Below are 17,021 nucleotides of genomic sequence, written 5' to 3'. Positions count from 1 at the left end.
GTAAAGATAATAAATAAATATGTATTTTTATTTTATTTTTTTCATTTTATTTTTTACATGTTTAACATGTATTTAAACCTTTTAAAAATAAGTAAATAAAATAAATCTTAAATAATAAATTTAATTAATTTAAATGTACTTTAAATATTATCAAATTAATTTATTATATGTATTTTAAATATATGTATTATTTTAAAAAAAATTTATATATAAAATATTTGAGTCACTAATGATAAATAGATCTTATTAAACACTTATATAATTATTTCATCAACATTATCTTATATTTTATTTTAAATATGAATATATATTAAAATTTATCGAAATTATTTATTATGATATGCATATTATATTTATACTACATAACTATTAAATATATTTAAAATGTTTCAGGATAATATATTATCTGATTTTTTTTTTTTTTTTTTTTATACATATATTTCATTCTTATGTTTCGTATTTATTATATTTATTAAAAATAAATTTATATATAAAATAATTATTGATCATAAAAATATATCTTTAAAGCTTTTTTTTTTTTTTTTAATATGCCGATATCTTTTTTCTTTTTTTTTTTTTTGCACCTATTTCATATTCATTAAATTCATTAGATAATTGAAATGCAGAATTAGCTATATCATTTATATTATAATATTCATTCACATATGGATTTAAGGTTTTTTCAAATTTATTCGTAATATAATAGTTAGATGTATTTATATGCGCACAATTACTATTATAAAAATAAATATTTTGATTTTTCTGATTGACAAAAGAATCACATGATTCAGTGTTTGTAATTAAATTTTCATATATTAAGTTATTTCTGTTTGATATAGAATTACTATAAAACTTCAAACAATTATATCCATTATTAATGCATGAAAACTCCGATATATTATTATTTAAGGTATTTTTATTAGAATTATAATTAACACCCATCATAATCATATTATTATTTTGCTTATTACCAATAATATTGTTATTTATAGAATTATTAATATGAAAACTGTATTGAATGTTATTATTCGTATTCAAATAATTATCGTTATCGCCGTAATTTATGTTATTATGCATCTCATATATATTAGTATTTTCATAAGTTTCATTAATATTTTTTGTAGCATTTCTAGAATAATTATTATGATTATCGTTATCAATTAATTTATATATATTATTTTGCATATCATTTTTTGTGTAAAAATTTTTTTTACCTTTTAGAGGTGTGCATTGTAAATTAATTTCATGGTTTGTACAATATATTTCATTTTCATTATCAAATATTACATCATTTACTGTATACTCATTTTTAGATAAAAAATTGTTTTTTCTTACTTCACAATTTTCATATGTTTGTATATTTTGTTCCTTACGCATTTCTATCATATTATTTTCTTCATTTAATAGTTTTTCTTTTTTTTTACTATTTTTTTTATATTTCTCACTTTTTTTAGCACATGCATAAAATTCTCTTTTGTTTAAAATATCATCTGTGCTCTGTATAGTATTATTATGTAAAATTAGTTCGTTGAATTTACTACTTGAAGAAAGAATGCTATTTTTTTTTTTTTCTATTAAACTTTCAAATAACTCTATAAACTTATTGTAGTTATTTCCTGCAACATTGGTCATTGAATTCATTTGTATACAACCTTCTATTGGTTCCCCTTCTCCATCTTTCATTTTTGTTTCTTCTTTTTCTTCTTCTATATATTTTTTTATTGCAGCATCGTTAATGGAATTATATAAATTATCTTCATGATGAAATATTCCATTAACAATATCAATATTCTTATTTTTATTTGAAATACATAAGGAATTATTCATAATGTCATTATCTTCCTTAAATTTGTTTATATAAAATAAATAATTCGCAAAATTGCTTCCTTTATGTAGGTGTTCATTATTTTTATAAATATATTCTTGATTGAATAAAACAATATTATTATTAAAAGGTGCACAATGGGTTAAATTATTATATACATTATTGTATTTTTTTTTTTGAATATAATAATGCATATTATTATAGTAAGAATTACAAACATTTACACTATCTTTATTATGATATTCCTTATAATACTCACTGCAATATTCCTTATTATATGGATAAATCACATGATTATCTATTTCATTTGGAATTTTTAGTTCATTTATATTTTTTATATTATTTGTAATCCCATTAAAATTATACTTTATTATTTTATTGATACAAAAATGAGGGTTATTATTTTCATCTTCGTATGAAAAATTGGTAAAATTTTTTTTTAAAATATTGAAATATTTTAACCATGGATGATTTGATGCTATATTGGAATTTGGTATTCTTTTATTTGGATCAAATTGCAAGAATTTTTCACATAAATCTTTTGCTAATGGATAGTTATTAAATGATAATAGATTAAAATTTATTCCTTTTTTTTCTTTTTTTAATAATATTTCTTTTGTATTTTTGTAATTAATCATTAAACACATAGGTAGCGGTGTAATTCCTGTCATCAAAATATAAAAAATTATTCCAATTGACCACATGTCAGATAAAATAGAATAACCATATCCCTTTATAATTTCTGGAGCAATATATCCATATGTACCAACTAATTTTATATGTTTTCTATTTATTGATGTTTTGCTATTTTTATTACAAATTGCTTTATCTATTTTTTTATTAAGTTTTTCATCTATCTTTTCATTTAATTGTTCATTAATTTTTATACTTGTTCTATCACCTACTATTTTATAAGCTTTTTCACTATAGTTTTCACCTTTTTTCGTTTTATTGAATTCTTTTGCATAAAATTGCTTTACATTTTTATCTTCCTCATCTTGTTTGTATAATTTTGCACAATCGTTGGTTAAATTTTTAGTTGGACTAAATATACAATTTGATATAATACCATTTACAGTTGAATATAAATATTTATTTTCTCTATTATTATTTGGGTAATGGTTATTATTAATAAAATGACATGTGTCATAATCTATAAGAACTAATTCATAATTATATTCATAACTTCTATCTTTTCTTTTTTTATTCCTAAACATTAAATTCTCTGGTTTAATATCTCTATGAATAACATTATTAAAATGTAAATAATTAGCAGCCTGTAAAATTTGGCTAATTATATATTTACAAATGCTTTCCTTGACTTGCTTTTTGTAAACTAAAAAACTAAAAAGTTCTTTTCCGTATAACTTTTCCATTATTATATAAAAATTTTTTTCATCATCATATATATCAAAAATTTTCATTAAATTTTTGTGTTCTTTTAAAGAAATAATATATTCAATCATTTCTTCCCAAGATTCTCCAAATGCACTTAATACTTTTTTTTTGTTAATAATTTTTATAATTTTTTCGCAGTTATCTCTTCTATCAATTGCATTTAATAAAACGGCTCTATCAAAAGGAAGATCCATTTCTTTTAATGATTTTTTAGTAATTCTAACATAATTTTCATATAAATTAAATGAGTTTGTTGAGTTATTTTTTTTGTTAAATATTTTATTAGACAAACTTATATCTTTTTCTAGGTTCGTATTATGATTGTTTTTTTTTTTTTCTTCGAGCTTTATTTTATTTTTTACTTCTTGCCTATCATGTTTTTCATAATTTTTATCTAACTTTTTTTTTTCATCTAAATTATTACCTCCATAAGAAGTAATATTACTATTTTCATTTACTATCATTGATACCTCTTTTTCGTAGTAATTGGATTCTTCATTTTTATCGGTGACATCATCTATTTCTTTATTCTTAGTTTTTACATCTTTTATTTTTTCTCTTTCATTAAATGCTTGTAAAAAATTATTTTTGTAATTTTTTAATAAAAATTCTTCACAAATAGGCAAAAAATTCTTAATGATGAAATAATCTTCTATTTTTTCATTTTTTAGTTTTATAATTTTTTTTTTATTTTTACTTTGATACAATAAATTACAACTTGAATTATTCAAATTTTGAATAGTTATATCGCTTATTCTTCTTTTTTTCTTACTCTCAAATATTTCATCTTGAAATCTATGGTATATCATTTTCTTTTTTCTTTTTTCTTTTTTCTTTTTTCTTTTCTTTTTTCTTTTTTCTTTTTTCTTTTCTTTTTTTCTCCTTTTAATTTTTTTTTTTCCTATTTAAAATTCTTAAAAGATAAAAGAAATATTTCAAAAAATAATAAAGCAGTTAAATTGCTGATACTTATATAAATAATACATATGCAAATGTCTAAATATATATATATATATACACAGATACGTTTATTTATCCTATAATTTGTAAAAAAATCATTATTACATAATATTTTTTAATTAATCAATATATTCAATAAATAAATAAAGAGAAAAAAAATATATGTATATATATATAATTTTTTTTTTTTAGTACATATTTTTAATATGCTTAAAATAAGCTTCTTTATTAATATTATTAATTAATTATAAAAATATAAAAATGAAAAAGTATATGAAAAAAATATATTTCCAGAGTTTTAGACATGGCAAATGCACATTATTTTAATTATATTTATTAATAGTAAATTTATATATTCTTTTGTTTTATTCGTTTTTGAAAAATAAAAATTTTTATAAATAAAATAAAAATTTAAACTGCTATATCTTTTATTATATGCATTATAATTATTTATTCTTAAAAATCTACTATAATCCTCTCTAATATAAAAAAATAAAAAAAAACTTTTATATTTAAAATATTTATTTTACACAGAAATATTTTATTAAAAGCTTGTCTAATTTTTAATTTTTTTTTTTTTTTTAATAGAAAACTTGAAAGAATTTCTATAAAAAAAATAACAATACAAAGTATAACAAAACAACATAAATTAATGAATACATAATTGTAATACACAAACCAAATATATAACATATATATGTATATATATTAAGTTCTATGAAAATAGACAATAATAAATTAAAAAAAAGAGAAAAAAATTAAACATATTTAATCAAATTAATTATTATTAAAATAATATAAAAGAAATTTTTTACAATTTTTTTTTATTATTCATAATTATACCTTGAAATAAATTCTTCAGAATAAATTTAAATTAGTACTTGTATTAAAAAAAAAAAAAAAATTAATATCCTCAACACATTTTGATATAAAAAAATAATAAATTTTATTTGAAATACATAAAAGTTAAACTTTTTTTTCTTATTATATTAAACAGTAATTTTACCAAAAAAAAAAAAAAAAATTAAATTATTTATATGTGAAATTATTTCATTTTAATAGAAATTTCGGAATAACAAAATAATACTAATAAAAAAACAAAAACAAAAATAAAAAATAATAAAAAAAAAAGAAAAGAGAAAATTTAAAGTAAATGAAAAAATTTATAAAAAAAGAAATATTTTCTTTGCGCTATTATATACATAGAAATATGGATACACATTAAAAAAAAAAAAAAGAATAATAGAAAAAAAAAAAATAAGCGACATATTACTATTATCTATAAATTTTCGTAAATGTATGTATAAAATTAAACAATTCGCATTATAAAAAGAATTGTTAAGCATTTACAGTAATATAATTTTATTTTGTAATATAAAAACTTCTATATTTGTAAGGGGAAAATAAAACATTCATCTATGAACAAATGTTATTTTTATTTTACACTAATAACCACTATATAAAATAATAAAATATATATATATATTGAATATATATTACCTTTCTTTTTTTTTCTACATATTTATGAATTATTATATTAAAATGTTTTTATTTCTTAAAAATTTTTTGTTTTCTAAATACAACAAAAAAACATAGAATTTAAAAAAAAAAAATACTATGTGAATATGTATAAATGCACGATAATATAAATATAATAAGAGTATTATATATGTTGTTAATTTTACACAAAAAAAGAAAAAAAAGAAAAAAAAATTTTATATATTAACAACAATTCTATAAAATTGAAAATATAAAATTAACATAAATTTTTATATTTATATTTGCACACTTAGAATAATTATTTTTAATTTTAAAATAAAGAAATATAAGTATATATATTATTGATATAAAAAAATATATATATTGAATACCTATGATAGTTCAAATAAATATATATATGATATTTATATGTTAGAAGCAACAAAAAAAAAAAAAAAAATAATCAATTAAAAAAAAAAAAAAAATAGACACGATAAAAGAATCGTGTTGCACCTGTTTTCATTAATTGTTTTTTTAATTTTTAAATATAAATTTTTTTTTTTAGAATTATTTAAAATATTTCAAATTTTCTTTTTTTTAATTATGTGCAAAAGTTTCACCTACTTTTCATATATTGCACTTAAATTAGTAATGTGAATTTTTGTAATAAATATAGAAAAAAGAAAAAAATGAAAATAATTTATATAATATTTGAATGAATTAAATAAAAAAAAAAAAAATTAAAAAAAAAAAGTGAATAATACTATATTTTGTTGTTACAACCAAATATATAAATTACTTTTATATAAAATTAAAATTTGTTTGAAAAAGAAAAAATAATACATAATTAAATAACTTAAATACATAAATAAAATGAAGAACTAAAAAAAAAGAAAAATCAAACTATTTAAATTTTTTAATATTGACATAAAAAATATATTATTAATAGATAATACGTAATTATAACTCAACATCAATTTAAAAAAAAAAAAAAGACAGTGTTAAAATAAAAATATTAAAGGATAAATAATTGTTTAAATAAAAAGTATTATGCGTATATAAAATATATATATATATATATATATATATATATTGGAAAGGATAAAGAGAAAGAGCAAGATCGGGAGGAAAATAAGATTATAAAAGAGAAAATATTAAAATTTTAAAATTATTCATAAATCAAAACAATATAAACTTTTAAATAATGAATTCATGTGAATATTCATTTCTTTTTTTTTTTTTTTTTAAATATAAAAAAAATTTAAAATAATATAAACAGAAATCAGGTGTTAAAAAAAAAGATTTAATATATTTATTATATTTTACATAAATTTCACATTACTTTTTCTTTAATAATGAAAATATTCCTCTAATATAAATAAATAGTGTTTTTATTTTATAAATGCAAGATGAAGACTAAAAAAAAAAAAGAAAATTCTTTTAAATTTAAATTAATTAGTTATTTTTAAAAACATGTAACATAAAAAAATAAAACAAAAAAAAAAAAAAAAATTAATTACACTAAAATTTTTGAATTTTAAAAACAGAATATAGTAATATATAGTACTATTAATTGAAACAAATGGAACTATAAATATTTTTTTTATCATTTAGTAAATTTTTTATTTTAAAATGGTTTTCTTATTAAATTTGAGTTTTTCTTATAAGTAGTAATTTGCATTAAAAAAAAAAAAATGTTTTTTTTTATTAAAAAAAAATAAAGAGCATGTATATATATTTTTTATGTTAATTTTTAGAATATTGGATTTTTAATTAAAAATTTGTTTGCTATTCATTTGTTTTTATTAAAAAATAAAATAGAATCAATGCTTAAGAATATACATAATTTTTTTTTTTTTTAATAAAAATAAAACAAAAATATATATATCATTTATAAAAACAAAACAAAAGATAAAAAAAACCTTTTTGAAAAGAAAACAAAAAGAGAAAAGAATAGCAACGTAAATATATGGAAAATAGTAAAGAGAAAAAATTTATTTTTATTTTATTTAAAAATTTAAAAAACAAATAATATTCATAATAATGAAATAAAAAAATGTCTATAAAATTTTTTTATCTTTTATTTATTAAAAAGAAGCTTAGTTCCATTTATTTATAATTGGAATTGCTGGTAACTGCTTTATTAATAAAATTGCATTCTTTTTCATACGATTCTTTTTTTTTTTTAATTCTAGAACTATTCTTATACTAAACCATTTTCTTTTTTTAAAAAAATAATTAAAAAAAAAGAAATAAATTAACATAAATTTGTTTAAAAAAAAAAAAAGTCCATTTTTAACATATCATAAATTGTTCATGATTCTTCATTTATTTTATTTTAAATTAGATAAAAGAAGAAGTATTAATAAAAAAGGTTTATTTATCCCATTTTTTTTTTCTTTTTGATTCTATCAATTTTACTACACAATTATTAGAATTATTACAACAACAAAAAAAAAAAAATTTGTGCAAATTTGTGCTTTTTTTTTTTTAATTTTTTTTTATTTGAACAATGTTACAATATATGTAATGTTACTTCTGTCTAACTTTTAAAGTTTAATCATTATGACTTAAAAAAGTTTTTCTTCCTTTTTTTTTAATAATTTTATATGGAACTTTTTTCGTTTCTACAACTTATTTATTTCTTTTTTTAATTTAAAGCTTACGAGAAAATAAAAAAATTCAACACTTAACATGTTCTGTAAATATTTTTTTTATTGGTAAATTGCTTGTGTACATACTTTTTTTTTTTAAGAAAAAATATAAGGTTCATATTAATATATCATTAAAAATTGTTTTAAAAAAAAGAAAAGAATTATTTTATTTATTTATAAATTTTTAACGAATGTATATAGAAAAAAAAAAAAAAAAAACAAAAAGAATATAAAATAATTTAAAAAAATGTACATTTTAAAAAATTATCCCTATGAATTTTTCAATTTTTATTAATTAAAAAAAAGTGAGGAATTAAATATTGATATAAAAAGAAACAATATTATTTAATAAAAAAATAAAGTAAAATAGACAAAATTAAGGAAATGGAAATTTTTACAATTTAAATTATATAAATAAAAATAATGAAAAAAAAAAAAAAAAAACGCATCTTTTATTTATTTTATTATTTATCTCTTTTTAATTTTCTTCTTTTTCTTAATTTTTTTTTTTTTTTTTATAAAAATAATATAATAAATAACTTACATTTTTTTAAAAAACTAATAAAAAATAATTTTTCATTGAAAAGGAATTTATTTATTTAGGATATGTATTAGAAATAAAAAAATTAAGAAAGATAATAAAAACATAAATACAAGAGAATAAAATGTAAAAATTAATAATTATTATATATATATATTTATTTATTTGTAATTTATCTATAAATGTGTAAATTTTTTTATAAAAAGAACATGAAAACTACAAACAAATTAAATCATTTAATATTTTTTAATATCAATTTTAATATTAAACAAAAGAATTTTATGTTCTTTATTTTTTCTATACAGTTTCTTTAATAGGAACGAGCCATAGAAGAGGAGTATAAATTATTAACGATACCAAATAAAAAAAAGCTAAAACAAAAAAAAAAAAAAAAAAAAAATTATTATTTATTATAAAATATCAAAAAAATATTTGAGTATTTGTATAAAAAAAAAAGGAAGAATTATATTTTATTATTACTTGTTATTTTAAAAGTATTTCTGTATGATGATATGTCAGATAACCATCCTCCTGAAAAATTTAAAAATATTGTTTATATTAAAAAAGAGAAAAAAAATTTAAATATATGAAGATAATATATTTTATTTATTTATTTATAAACCAAAATAAGCACTGATAGACCAAACCAAATAGTATAAACTTTGTACACCCATCCATTTTCCTAAGATAAAAATAAAAAAAAAAAGGAATATATAATATATATAAATTAATTAAAATTTTTATTTTTTATTTAAACCTGTATCTCTCTTTGTATCAATAAAATCATATAATATACTTTTATCTACTGGATTAGTACAATTTTGAAAAACGCTCCTATTAATATAAAAGTAAAATGTTATAACTTAATTATCAATAAATAAATTAGATAAAAAAAAATTATCATAAAAAATAATAACCTCAAAACATGAACTTTTAAAACATCTTTGTAATTGTGAATATATGATAATGAGCATAATAACCTGAAAAAAAAAAAAAATAAATAAATAAAAAGGTAACCACAATAATTATATATGCATAAAGATTTTAATTAAATTTAAAATAATAACAAAAAACCAATGGACGTGAAAAACAAAGAAACTTGTGCTCTTCCTAGTGTTTTAGACAACTTTTGAGAAACTTAAAAAAAAAAAAATATTTTTTTAAATTTTAAATGTTCATTTATTTATTTCATTTTTATTCGTGTTTTTTTTTTAATTTACCATAAGTAAAAATGGATAAAAGAACTGGAATTACAATATTAAGAATGCACATTGACATAGGAGATACTTTGTACTCAGTTTTCAAAAACAAAGAAAAATATTTAAATGTCATTCCTATAAAAATACAATAATAAAATATAATTATATGAAATGAAACGTGCTTAAATGAGATAAAATGTAATTAAATTTCATTAAATATTAAAAATATATAAAAAGATTGAAATTATTTATTTAATCAAAAAAATCTATTAACCTGCTCCAGCTAAGGTAATAATATGTGATATAAAAACAATATAAGGAATATGATATGTAGAAAAGCAACATATATTCTTTTGATCCTTTTTTTTTGCTATTAAATCAATTTCTTCCGTATTTTTTATTACATCAATATTATCGTTTTCCCAAAGAAAACTAATAAATGTTTGAGGAAGGATACTAAGTATAGAAAACTGAAATATTATGAAAATGTTTTTAATATTCCATATATCATTATATAAATAAAATAATATCAAACAAAAAAATGGTCCTAAAGTTGTTGCTACAGTACTTATAAGCTTCTGATAAGTAAATATTAAACTCTTCTTTCCTAAATATAAATTTAAATAAATTTATATATGTAAAATTTATTTCCTATTATATTAATTCATATATGATTTTTACATTAAATAAAAAAAAAAAAAAAAAAAAATTAATTCAAATATTTAACCTTTATCTATACTTTCTATAAAAATAGATTCTGTTATGACATGACAACATTCATGTAGCATCTTAGATAAGGCAGTGACAAATATAATCAAAATTAAACTATTAGTTCTTATAAACATATAATGTATAATATTCACTAATAAATAAGATACCGAAATTATTTGTAATCCTTTTTTTCTCTTATTTTTATACTTATCACAATAATAACCAACAATAGGTGATATAATTAAACAGACAGTTGAATTAATTATTGATAATAGACCAATAATTTTATTTTTTCTAAATTTTAAATAAATGTAATGATCGTGTAAAAAAGTATTTCTCATGGAATAATTTATCTTATCAAAAAAATGATGGAAAAACATCAAAATTATATTTATATGCCATTTTCTTTTCTCTTTCCATTTTTTCATTTTTAATTCATCATTTATTCTCTTCCTTAAATTATTTCTTTAAATAAAAAAGTGTGATTTCTGAATGAAACTAAATTCCAACTATCAATTATTTAAAAAAGCTTATGTAGAAAAAAAATTAAATTTTCGACTACTTTAAAGTACTATTTAAAAAATTTAGAATTAAAAAAAATTTATTTCGAAAATTATTCAAAAATGTAAAAGAGAATTTACTTTAGCTTAGTCTAAGAAAAAAATATATATATATATATATATATTTATAAGAAATAAATAATATGAAAGTTATATATTTTGTTTTCTTTTTTTTTATACTATTTTATTATTATATATATTTATATATACGCATCACTACACCATTGTTTTTGAACTAAAAAACAATTAAAATATTTTTGTAATTAATAAAGAATTAATAATAATTTATAAAAAAAAATGGGTGGATACACAGGATTCCCTTGAGAAATTATATATTTCTTTAAAAAGTGTTTTATTACTAATAAAAATATAGAAGAAAATTTTTTAAATAAAATTAATTGTTAAAATATATATTTTTTTATAACATATTAATAAAAATAAAGAATCGGTTAGTAAGAAATAATAAAAAAAAAAATAAATATACATATGCCAAGTAAAAAAAATTATTAAAAAAATATACAAGTTTATTAAATTAAAAAAAACAAATATAACATTATAAATAAAATATGAAATTTGAAATTTTCAAACTCATTTAATTCTTGTAGAGTAATATCTTTTTTTTTTTTTTTTAATTTTTTTTTCTCTTGTTTATTTCTTTTTTTTTTACTCATATTTAATCTTTAAAAAAAAATACTTTTTAAATTTTCCAACTAAAAAAAATAAGATAAATTAAAATAAAATAAATAGTTAATTTTATTAAAATAATTAATGCTATTTTTTTTAATTATGAAAAATACATAACTTTTTTTTTCTTATACAACTGCTTCCTTTTACTATGATATATAGATTTTTTAATATTTTTCTTGCGTTTTTTAATTTAGAATGTTTTCACTTTTTCGCATTGAAGATGTACTAAATATTGAAGCGCATTTTAAAGATGAAGAAATAAGAAATGTAATTGAATTTTTATTAAGAGCTAAATATATTGATAAAGTAAAAATTTATAAAGAATAAGAAAATATATATATAATATGAAAACAAATATATAAAATAAAAAGTCTATTTAATTGAATAAATAATTTTATGACTTTTTTTTTTTTTTACTTATTCAAAGAAAATGTAAAATATGAAACTATTTTATGTAAAACTAAAAATAATAAACCTTTACATTTTAATAGGTTTTGCAAAATGTTGGTTTTTGCGTCGGTTTATATGATATATTAGAAATAAAAAATAAAGAAATATTAAAAGGAAGTGGTGAAATTAGATTTAAAGTTATTTTTCGTTTAGTCTTTTTTCAACCATTTGAAAATGAAATTATTGAAGGATTTGTAAAAAGTTCTGATTCTAATGGAATAATAAGTTAACTCTTAATTTTATATTATTATTTTTTTACTTTTATTTTACAACATAATATTATGAATAATAATTTTTTTTTATTCTTAGTTAGTCTAGGGTTTTTTGAAAATATAAGAGTTAATTGCGCAAATTTAAGAGAGCCTAAAGAGTTGTAAATATTTTTTTTTTTTTTTTCATAGATTCCAATCAAAATTTTCAATATTATTAAAAAAAAAATTTTCTGTTTTTTTATTTTATAGTGATGAAGAAAAGAAAGAATGGTTTTGGAATTATGAAGGAATCAAGTTTTTTTATACAAAAAATGAGCTGATAAGAGTAAGAATTTTAGATACATACTTTAGTGGTAAGGGGAAAAAAAAAACAGTCATAATAATTGAAATATTTTTTCCAATTTCTTAATATATATTAAAAGAAATATTAATATATGATTTATGACAAGATTTATCACAAATATATATATTTTTTTAAATAGATCCGAATGAAATGAATAAAGATGAATCAGTACCATCTATGTCTATTACGGTAATTAAATAAGTTAACATAAATATTTTCTATAAATAAATAAATAAAATGCATATATATATATATATATATATATATATATTTTTTTTTTTAAAAGGCAACCGTCCAACAAGATGGATTAGGTTTAGTCAAATGGTGGAATTAATTTTTTTTTTTTTTTAAATTCATTTATTCATTTCCTTTTTTTTTAATTATTTGTTTTTTTTTTCTTTTTTTTATAATTTATATTCTTTTTAATAAGTTTCCTTTGGTATTTTTAAAATTTACTATTTTATTAATTTAATTTTTTATTACTCTTATTTATTTTTAACACTTAAAATAATTTATTATATATAAAAAAGAATAAAAAATAAAAAATTTAATTCGTATACCATCTTTTAAAATATTAAATATATAAAATTAAAAATTGGTTATTCTTTTTTACTAAAAAAGGATAGCATATATTGTTCTATTAACAAAAGGATAAAATGAAATTTAAAAATATATTTAATTGAATCACATTTTTAAATAATTTCTTTATGTTATGACAAATGTGTTCGTTTTTCCTTTGTCTTTTGGTTAACATTTTACTTATTTTTATTTATTTTATTTTTTGCATAATTTTATTTTTATAAATATCACATAAAATTTTAATGCAAGCATAAAATATAAAAAATGCATGACATTAAAATTTTTTTAAATGCTTTAAAAAAGTAAAATCAAATAATATATGGATAATCATTTTATGAAAATGTACATTAACAAAAAAAAAAAAAAATACAATAAGCACAGAGAAAATATTTTTTAAAATTTTTATGAATTTATCTCATTGTATTATCCTTTATTTTTTTGTAAATATTTTTCTTATAAACTATTTTTAATACCTTTAAAATTATTTTTGACTAATAACTCCTTTTTTTATGGTATTACTACTATCTTCAAATATTTTTGAAAACTTTACAACATATTAGCTATAATAATATATTTTATTAAGATTATGTTTTCATATTTCTTTTTTTCTTAAAGGGATATCATTTTAAATATTATTAATTTTTTTTTTGCTTTTAAATGATATATATATTTTTTTTCATAGGAACTTTCTTTTCTTTTTTTGATATATTTTTTATATTTTTAATTTTACCATTAATATTTAACTCTCATATATGAATTTTAAATATTTTGTCTATATATATTTGTGTGTTTTTCTTAATTTTTCACTAATAACATATATTTATTTTTTGTAAATATAAGTTAAAATTTTCTAAATAATGATATTCCAGATAATAATTGTGGAAATTGATAAAATTACTATTTCATTTATTGTATTTTGGATCTGATTTCTTCATTATTTTAAATAACATCATTATCTTTGTTAATATTACTACCATTTCCATTATTAGTTAAGTGCCTTATAATTTTTAAAACTAAATTTTAGTTATTTATTTTATTGTTTTCTTATATTAAAAATTGAATTGAAACTCATTTTAAGATCTTCAAATAAGTCAAGTATTTTTCTTAATATTAAAATCGAAACATAAGAAAATGATTAAAAGAAAATTTAAAAATATAGTATTGTCTATTTTTTAATGCCTTAGAAAAATATTTTTAAAATAATGAATTTAAAAAAAAAAAAAAATATCTAATATATATAAAACACATTACTATATTAAAAAAATAAATGAGGCTAAAACAAAATAATAAAAGAGTTTTTATATAACATATTATTTTTAATACATATTTAATTATATTAAAATAAATATAAGAATACAAATTGAAAAATTTTTTTATTAATTTTCTTGAAGTATTTATTATCAAAATTTGGAAAAAATAAATGGTCACTTTATGTTATTTCAACTTAAATATTAATAAATGTAAAAGATTTTTTTTTTTTTTTGTAAACTTTCCTTAAGGAAATTATTGCTTATGCATATATCTAAAAAATGAAATTAATGAAAAAAACAACAAAAAAGCATATATACAATGATAATTTACAAATTAATTTAGAAAAAAAATATTTCATTCGAAATTTTAATATATATGATTTAATAAAATATTTTAATTACATGATTTCTATTAATATCTATTTCTCTATATAACATTCATATACCTAATTTACTTTTTGTTTTTACCTTTTTCTTCTTTTCTATTTTGTTAATTTATAACTATTTTCTATAAAAAAAGAAAGAAAGAATGCTGAAAAAAGGAACTTTTATTCTCTGATTAACTTACCATTTTAATAAAAATACTATAACTTGTATCCGACATCATAATAATTTCACTTACATATATATGATTATCGAATTTTTTAGTAATTACATATTTTAAATTACTTATTAAATTTGAATTTTTTTTATGTTCACTTAAATGATGTTTTCTAGTTTGAATAAATAATAAAAATTATACAGATAACAATATTAATTTACTCTTTGAATAAAGGAAATTTAGAAGAGTGATGATTTATTAGTTATATAAATAAAAAATTTATATATATGATTGTAAATTGATGAATTTAATATTTTTTTTAGGTAAGAAAGTTTGGTTATTTTAATTAAATGAATTTTTTAACATGAAATAAGGAAGCGACTTTTAATTTATATTATTTTATGTAAACAGTAAAATAAAGAAAAAAAAAAAAATAAAATAAAATATTTTGAGGAACATATTTGTTTTCTATTAAATTAAAACAATCATAATTAAAAATAGACAAAAACAAAAAAAGAGTAATGCGTTTTATATTAAAAATTATAAGTCTTACTCTTATTACATGTAGAGAGTTTTTAGGTTATAAAAATTTATTTTACTAAATTTTTGTTTTTTTTCTTTTTTCATTTATTCTTTACTATGTATCTTTTTTTTGTTAATATGCTTATTAATAAAAAAGAATATTCATAAATATAATTTAATTTCAATAATATATTTATAAAGGTATATATATATTAATTCTTACCTTATATTTTAATTTTTTAAGTTTTTATTACAAGCTATTTTTTTTTTTTAATTAAAGTGATCTTTATATAAAATTAAAACAATTTAATATTTTTAGAAAAAAGAGATAATAGAAAAAAAGAATATTTGTTAATTAGATTAAAACTATATATATATAAACTCACAAAAAAAAAACTATATAAAATTATATTTATTTTTAAAAGTACACATAGAAATTATATATATATATATATATATATATATATATATGTGTAAAAAAAAAATAATTAAATAAAGTGATACAAATAACTATTTAAATTATTATCTAAATAAGTAAGGTAATATTTTAATTCATACCCTTGCTTAATCTACTTATTTGAAAATAAAGATGTATAAAATGAAAAAAAGAATGAATAATTCATAATAACTAAAAGATTAATTTTATGTTATATATTTATTTAAGTGAAAAAATAAAAATTATTATTTTTTTTATGTCTGTTAACACTATCAAAAATTATATATTTACTTTTTATAATTATATTTTTTTAAAATCATGGTTATCACTTCTTTAAGTTGCATGCAGAAAAAATCATTTTTTAGTTAATGAAAATTTTTCACTCTTTTTACAAAAAAAATGAAGGTGCACTATTTTTTTTTTTTAGAGAATACATAATTAAATAAAATTACCTATGTAGAAATTAGGGAAAAGAAAAAGACAAATAGAAATATTTCAAATTAAGATAAAAATCTAATCAAACAAAAATTATTCCAAAAATAACTAACACTAGATTAAAAGTAAATCAAAGTACAAAAATTTAATCAAGTATCAAGATAAGATAAAAGAAGTATCAAAAGAAATTGAAAAAAGCATCAAAATAAAATAAAAGAAATATCAAAATAAAGTGAAAG

General features: G+C 16.1%; 3 protein-coding genes across 3 annotated transcripts; 1 reads left to right on the top strand and 2 right to left on the bottom strand.

Moving 5' to 3' along the window:
- Positions 1-543: 543 nt before the first annotated feature.
- PRELSG_0902100 (calcium/calmodulin-dependent protein kinase, putative) lies at positions 544-4,032 on the bottom strand (the record flags this gene model as incomplete). The annotated part of the gene is made up of 1 exon (XM_028676441.1): positions 544-4,032. One exon carries the CDS (start codon positions 4,030-4,032, stop codon positions 544-546), a length of 3,489 nt encoding a protein of 1,162 aa, XP_028532930.1.
- A 5,122-nt stretch (positions 4,033-9,154) lies between these two features.
- On the bottom strand, positions 9,155-11,195 carry PRELSG_0902000 (metabolite/drug transporter, putative; the record flags this gene model as incomplete). Its single annotated transcript, XM_028676440.1, has 9 exons — positions 9,155-9,228; positions 9,338-9,388; positions 9,480-9,539; positions 9,615-9,691; positions 9,775-9,837; positions 9,925-9,994; positions 10,078-10,191; positions 10,331-10,663; positions 10,784-11,195. The coding sequence occupies 9 exons, from the start codon at positions 11,193-11,195 to the stop codon at positions 9,155-9,157; spliced, it is 1,254 nt and encodes a 417-aa protein (XP_028532929.1).
- A 1,014-nt stretch (positions 11,196-12,209) lies between these two features.
- PRELSG_0901900 (RNA polymerase subunit, putative) lies at positions 12,210-13,353 on the top strand (the record flags this gene model as incomplete). The annotated part of the gene is made up of 6 exons (XM_028676439.1): positions 12,210-12,320; positions 12,506-12,689; positions 12,774-12,837; positions 12,926-13,029; positions 13,159-13,208; positions 13,306-13,353. The coding sequence occupies 6 exons, from the start codon at positions 12,210-12,212 to the stop codon at positions 13,351-13,353; spliced, it is 561 nt and encodes a 186-aa protein (XP_028532928.1).
- Positions 13,354-17,021: the final 3,668 nt, after the last annotated feature.

Source organism: Plasmodium relictum, assembly GCF_900005765.1.
Source record: "Plasmodium relictum strain SGS1 genome assembly, chromosome: 9".
NCBI classification, from domain to species: domain Eukaryota; phylum Apicomplexa; class Aconoidasida; order Haemosporida; family Plasmodiidae; genus Plasmodium; species Plasmodium relictum.
The sequence above is the reverse complement of the archived record's forward strand: the minus strand, read 5'-3'. Positions and strand labels throughout refer to the sequence as shown.